Source organism: Spea bombifrons, chromosome 9, assembly GCF_027358695.1.
Source record: "Spea bombifrons isolate aSpeBom1 chromosome 9, aSpeBom1.2.pri, whole genome shotgun sequence".
Lineage (NCBI taxonomy): Eukaryota > Metazoa > Chordata > Amphibia > Anura > Pelobatidae > Spea > Spea bombifrons.
In genome coordinates, this window is record NC_071095.1 from 22,573,457 (window position 1) to 22,580,773 (window position 7,317).

Below are 7,317 nucleotides of genomic sequence, written 5' to 3' on the forward strand. Positions count from 1 at the left end.
ATGCATAACTATTGAGTGTATATATTATTTTAAAGTAGGGGCGTATATATAAGTATATGTGAGTCAGGAGAAAGCAGCGACATATTTCCACGCAGAGAAAACAAAGCAATGCAATCTGCCTGGTGGCAAAAAGGTAAAGTAACCTGCCTACCATACCAAGGATCGCTGGTTGGATTCTTTGTGGTGTATACATTATTTTGGAGTAGGGGCATATATATATATGTGAGTCAGGAGAAAACAGGGACATATATCCACGCCGAGAAAGCAACGCCAACTGCCTGGTGGTGTAAAGGTAAAGTAACCTGCCTACCATACCAAGGATCGATTGTTCAAAACCTGGTGGATCCTCTGTGGTGTATGCATTGTTTTGGAGTAGGGGCATATACGTATATGTGAGTCAGGAGAAAGCAGGGTCATATATCCACGCCGAGAAAGCAAAACCAACTACCTGGTGGTGTAAAGGTAAAGTAAACTGCTTACCGTACCAAGGATCGCTGGTTCGAATCCTGATATATATATTGTTTTAGAATAGGGGCGAATATATAAGTATAAGTGATTCGGGAGAAAGCAGGGTCATATATCCACGGCGAGAAAGCACTGTCGGCTGCTCGGTGGCGTGAAGGTATAGTTGCCTGCCTGACATACAATGGATCGCTGGTTTGAATCCTCATGATGACTTCTGCACGTAAGTACGCTGTGTGGCTCTGCTAGTGTGTGCCAGTGGATGGTGTTAAAGTGGCTCTGTGCAACTCTAACATCAGATGCTTACATACACATCTACAGCCTCACCTGCATACGCATAGCCGGTTGCGGACAAGGTTGCCGATAACACCTGAAGGTTGTGGTAAGCCGTGTGTCCTCGCACGCAGTGACCGAAAACACTGGTTGCGGAAAAGGTTTTGGAATGTGTGCGCATCCGCTTGACCTGTTCCTGTCCATGCACAGTAGCCCACACAGCGACTTACATGGAGAATCATCATGGTGGATACGATACCGGAGATCCGGAGTATGACGGGGCATCACCAGCAGCCACCCATTTCCTTCTCTCTGCTTCCTTCAGGACTCTAATGAAACAAACACTATATACTCTTTGTATATTGTGAGACAAAGACCCCCCATGTAGGGGCTTTTACCCCACCATCCATGCAACATGAATAGAGTATAAAGAAAAACAACAATAATTAAAACACTTAACTAATTAATTAAACACTTAGTATATAGTATTTAAAACACTTAATGAATAGTGTTTAATTAATACTATATACTAAGTGTTTAATTAGTTAAAGTGTTTAATTAATTAGTTAAGTGTTTTAATTATACTCTATTCATGTTGCATGGATGGTGGGGTAAAAGCCCCTGCAGGGGGTCTTTGTCTCACAATATACAAAGAGTATATTGGTGTTTGCTTCATTAGAGTCCTGAAGGAAGCAGAGAGAAGGAAATGGGTGGCTGCTGGTGATGCCCCGTCATACTCCGGATCTCCGGTATTGTATCTGCGGTTTTGCATCCGCCATGATGATTCTCCATGTAAGTCGCTGTGTGGGCTACTGTGCATGGACAGGAACGGGTCAAGCAGATGCACACACATTCCGAAACCTTTTCCGCAACCAGTGTTTTCGGTCACTGTGTGCAAGGACACACGGCTTACCGCAACCTTCAGGCGTTATCTGCAACCGGTTATGTGTATGCAGGTGAGGCTGTAGATGTGTATGTAAGCATCTGATGTTAGAGTGCCACAGAGCCAATTTAACACCATCCACTGGCACACACAAGCAGAGCCAAACAGCATACTTACGTGCAGAAGTCATCATGAGGATTCGAACAAGCGATCCATTGTATGTCAGGCAGGCAACTATACCTTCACGCCACCAAGGAGCCGATTGTACTTTCTCGGCGTGGATATATGACCCTGCTTTCTCCCGACTCACATATACTTATATATACGCCCCTATTCTAAAACAATATATACATCAGGATTTGAACCAGCGATCCTTGGTATAGTATGCAGGTTACTTTACCTTTACACCAACAGGCAGTTGGCTTTGAATTCTCGCCGTGGATATATGTCCCTGTTTTCTCCTGACTCACATATACATATATATACGCCCCTACTCTAAAACAATATATACATCAGGATTCGAACCAGCGACCCTTGGTATAGCATGCAGGTTACTTTACCTTTACACCAACAGGTGGTTGGCTTTGATTTCTCGCCGTGGATATATGTCCCTGTTTTCTCCTGACTCACATATACATATATGCCCCTACTCTAAAACAATATATACACCACAGAGGATCCATCAGGATTCGAACCAGCGATCCTTGGTAAGGTAAGCAGGTTACTTTTCCTTTACACCACCAGGCAGTTGGTTTTGTGCTCTCGCCGTGGATATATGACCCTGCTTTCTCCTGACTCACATATACTTATACGCCCCTACTCTAAAATAATATATAAAATCTATACGCATTAACACCACAGAGGAGCCATCAAGAGTTGAACCAGCAACCCTTGTTATCGTAGGCAGGTTACTTTACCTTTACACCACCAGGCAGTTGGTTTTGCATTGTCGGCGTGGATATATATATATCTAATTTTTTTTTTATATATAGAACAAGTGTTTATTTTCTTTACAGGCTCTAATTCAGATTATGCATCTCAGACAGATTCCTGAACTGGGGGTTCATATCCATCAGCCCACTCTACTTTGGCCCCTGTCTGATCTCCTGCAGGCTTCCCAGCACCACCGCCTTCACTATGTAGTTCCATAAGTTTGCCCAGCTCAAACTTTGGCTTTTTCAGCATCTTCACTTTGCGTACATACACATCATGTAGAGGATAGATGGACTGGCAGGCCTTTTCAATGTCTTTGCCTATACTGTCTGGAATTAGCTTGTTAACAACTTCTTTCAAGTCATTTGTCTGCACTTCACGAGTCATGATTTCCATCCACTTCTTGCGGATCTGACACACTTGCTGATGCTGGGCATAAGAAGTCTTTCTAATCTGGTTGTTACGCTTTTTGGTGAATCCAACACAGAATAGGCAAAGTAGGTAGCCATCTGTGGTCTTCACATCAACGTGAGCCTCTCTGCGTGGATATATGACCCTGCTTACTCCCGACTCACATATACTTATATATACGCTCCTATTCTAAAACAATATATACACTCTAGGTGCATTAACACAAAAGAGGAGCCATGAAGATTTGAGCCATTAATCCTTACTACAGTATACAGGTTACTTTACCTTTACACCACCAGGCAGTTGGTTCGACTTTCTCGCCGTGGATATATGACCCTGCTTTCTCCCGACTCACATATACTTATATATACGCCCCTACTCTAAAACAATATACACACTTTAGATGCATTAACACCACAGAGGAGACTTTGGGAGTCAAACCAGCGATCCTTGGTATGGTATTCAGGTTACTTTACCTTTACACCAACAGACAGTCGGTGGTGCTTTCTCGGGGTGGATATATGACTCTGCTTTCTCCTGACTCACTCTAAAACATTACATACAGCCAATCTAACACTATAAAGATGCATACAAACACATATATACTTACACTTTAACATCATAAGAGAGCCGGTAAGACTAGAACCAGCGGTACTTTGTAAGATATACAGGTTACCTTACCGCTATGCCACCAAGTAGACGGACGCTGCTTCTAGCCTTTGATATATGAGCCTGCTTTCTCCTGACTCACATAAACTTATATGCATCCACCCTAAAACAATACGTTCAGCTGCTCCTAATAGGATTGGTATACAAAAAGCAATTATGCCACTAGATATTTATACCACACACATGAGCCAAAGGGATTTGAACCAGATATGGTGCACTCTTAGGGACAACAGGCAGATAGACACGCTACCTCACCATGGATACATGATGCCTGTTTGCTCCTCATAAGAACCCACTCTAAAATGTTGCACAATAGTCACTCTAACACAAACGCGCCATGTGCAGTGCCCCAAAATGGCACCATGAAATATGGGGCTGGTATTCATTTATTTCCAGGGCAGTTTTCATTCCCAGTCGGGCCCTGACTACAGACTTGAGGCTGCTCGGTACGCTGACTGTGGGGTAAATCAGGACATGGAGCAGGTGTGTACACATCTGCCTTCTTGACAAACGGCAAAGAGCTTCCTGCCCCTCCTTGGATACAACCGCCTCAGGCTATCATTACCTGCAGAATGGGGTAATAGTAATATTCAAAAGAAGAGTGAACAAAGCAGGGACAAAACCTGGAAGCTTACACTCCAAGTGTGCCAGGGAGGCAATACAAGTACAAAGCCCGACATCTGATTTATTAGCCGGACAACGGTTGGCTGATATGATGGGGGTTGTAGTCCTCAGCTGGTGGAAGGAGTACGAAAATACTAATTGGGTTACTTGAAGTATCTTGTCGCTATTTAAAAGCAATTGTGTAAGTACTGGTGTTAGGGCACAGTAACATTGATGCGTGTAATCCGCCCTGTATGTCAAAACTCATTTCTGCAGCCGAATAACAAAAGTATTCTTTCAGGAAGTCCTTCTGTTGTATCCATAATCTTAGGCGATCGCAGGGGCAATAAAGTTTCACGACCGTCAGTTTCATCCGTTAAACAGAAGATGCTGCATTATGTTACATACACCCCGCTGGTCGAGCGTCACGCATGCCAACTACCCTAGAAATACACAGCGCATCTGGAACGTATGAGGAATGACTAGGGTGGACTATGCCTGGAGACGCTTGCACAAAAAAAAAATCTTTATTTTTTATTATTTCCCTGTAATGTAAGGGTAAAAATATCCCAGAATCATTCTAAATTCGAGGTTTCATGCACAATAGAATTCCCTAGGCTCTAATTAATCACACCTTAAACTACAGGTAAGGCAAAATGTGTTAACATTAATAAGTGATCATAGGGACACCATGATGTCACCGGGGCAGGCGTAGGGTGAATTCCCACTACAATCCGCTTAAGAAAGCCATAGTGCAGTAAAGCGGACAAGCTCCTGCTGCCTTCTGAGATGCCGTAGTATAGAGGCTGCAGTCTCGCACTATATCAGGTTCCTATCTGTCACCAAGGTCTGTAGTGATGTTACATATTTTTGGAACAGAATAGCAGAATGCCCCTAATCCCAAGAGCTTACAGTCTGTGGCGTTGGACAAATGCCAGGACGAAAGCATGATTCTACAGGGCGTGTAGGAAAGAAAGGTAATAGAGTAGTGGGCGAGAGTTCAATAGACACCTAAAGTACAGTGTGCTTTTTATGTGACCGGAGGTGTATTCATAGATTTTCTTCCCGACAACGTTGGTAACGGAGACAGCAGAACTGGCTCTGAAGGTGACAGGGCTGATTCCACCCCGGTGCTGAGGTGTCCCCTCCCTCCCTTCCGTCCGCATTGTGACCAATTCAGGAAGCTGCGTCGGGTAAAGCCATTTCCCGTCTTCTTCCCTGAGAAGTGGGAATCCAGGGAGGGCACAGCTTCTTCCTCAGATGTGTAATATTAGGAGGGGTGCCATGGCCACTGGATGCACTTCCTCTTCCTGCACTATTTAAAGGTAGATAGTAAGGGCTGAGGGGGCTATGAGTCAGTGGGATAACCCTGGGGGTGTTAGGTGTCCTTCTGGGTGGGTATGGGGTGTCTGGCCCTATACACATATTTCTTCTCATTCGAAGCACGTTCTTCCACCCTGAATGGAATTCTTTATAAGAGCCTGAGCCAACACTATTTGTGACCCCCCAATAACTCCCACAAGACGTAGATGACACCCTCTCACCTTATAATCTTTTCTTCCTCCTCAGAGTTGGACCGCCAGTGCTCTGCCTTTCCCACCTGAACCTCTGTTTCCCACCGTAACCTTATGTCTGTGTATTACATATAGATCAATGTGTGCTACCTCCGTATAGCACAGAAGTGATAAGGCTGCCCCTTCTCTTTGTATAACACGCAAAGCTATGTGTATTGGATCCCAGTACCACACACACCGTTTCCTACCTGTAATACACATGCAGAGCCCTGCGCTCTGCGTACAAGATGTTTGTGAGCTGGGTAGTAATTACCTCTCTGCCTGCTGTGGATTGTTGGTCCGTTTGTGGCTGTCTTGCCCCAACCTCAGACAATGTTTGGTCTGCCAGATGTCAGCATTTCCACCCTCCTCTCCCTGGAGAATCTTCTGTTTAATGCACTTTTCATTTTCCATCCTGGGAAACGTATTTTGTGTCGGATATTAACCTCTTCAGATCCTGAGTAGTGTCTACTTATTAGGTTACCATGAAATATACCCAACGTACAGAGCAGATGTGGCGCCGTGAGCTTCCGACTGCATTCTGGGATACACGGCAATAGTAAGGAGACTGCAGCTTCTTGGGACAGGGTCTGCCATTATACCGCTAGACTGTAAGCTCCTTGGGACAGGGTCTGCCATTACACCGCTAGACTGTAAGCTCCTTGGGACGGGGTCTGCCATTATACCGCTAGACTGTAAGCTCCTTGGGACAGGGTCTGCCATTATACCGCTAGACTGTAAGCTCGTTGGGACAGGGTCTGCCATTATACCGCTAGACTGTAACCTCCTTGGTATGGAGTCTCTCATTATATCGCTAGAACATAACTTTTCTAATACACCACTACGTGTTAAGACCTTTAGTACAGTAACTTCAAATTTCAAACATTTGAGTATGAATATAAGATGCCAGAAGGGGTTAACGAGTTGGCGGTACATGCACGCGCTCCCGGGATAATGTTCCGCGCCTGGCAGCTCTGGCTCAGCCGAGTAACTGAAAGCAGATCTGTACGTTCCTTCGGTTTGGCTGGGTATGCCTTCTGTCCCAGTAACCCAATTCTGCTTCGCTCTGGAGCGAACATGCCTATTTAATTAGAGTCAGACTCGCCGCGGCTCTTCCAAAAATAACAGAATGCAGCTCGACGAGTCCCCTTTTAAAGAGATGTAAAAGATGAGAGGGGACAAACGGGAACATGGTGAACAAATCAATCTCAGCAGGCCCCTGTGTATTGGGCACCGACACTGCGTGACGTATCTGGTTTGTGATAACGCAGAGAAAGCAATCAGAGTGTTTGGGTACACCGAGAACCCCTGGTCTGACCCCTTAGCCTCTCTTGGCCCATTCACAAGACTATACATGATTCGTCAGAAGGACGAGATCTGTAATGTAATTACTAATGTTCAGGGACTTCAGGGGTAAAACCTGAAATGCTAATTGCTTGGGCAACCTTTAACGTCACAGGCATAAACTACCCCCAAAACCACCTAAGGGTTCATTAGGGTATGTACCGGTGATACAAATAAACTCAAGGG

General features: G+C 44.9%; 1 protein-coding gene and 1 long non-coding RNA gene across 2 annotated transcripts; one reads left to right on the forward strand and one right to left on the reverse strand.

Moving 5' to 3' along the window:
- The first annotated feature begins 608 nt into the window (after positions 1-608).
- LOC128504869 (uncharacterized) lies at positions 609-895 on the forward strand. Its single transcript, XR_008355496.1, has 2 exons — positions 609-685; positions 819-895. It is a non-coding gene; the product is annotated as an uncharacterized LOC128504869 (long non-coding RNA).
- Positions 896-2,656: 1,761 nt separating this feature from the next.
- Positions 2,657-6,384, reverse strand: LOC128504384 (40S ribosomal protein S3a-like). The gene is made up of 3 exons (XM_053474417.1): positions 6,293-6,384; positions 6,062-6,202; positions 2,657-3,089 (listed from the first exon to the last, which is right to left on the reverse strand). The coding sequence occupies exons 1-3, from the start codon at positions 6,382-6,384 to the stop codon at positions 2,657-2,659; spliced, it is 666 nt and encodes a 221-aa protein (XP_053330392.1).
- Positions 6,385-7,317: the final 933 nt, after the last annotated feature.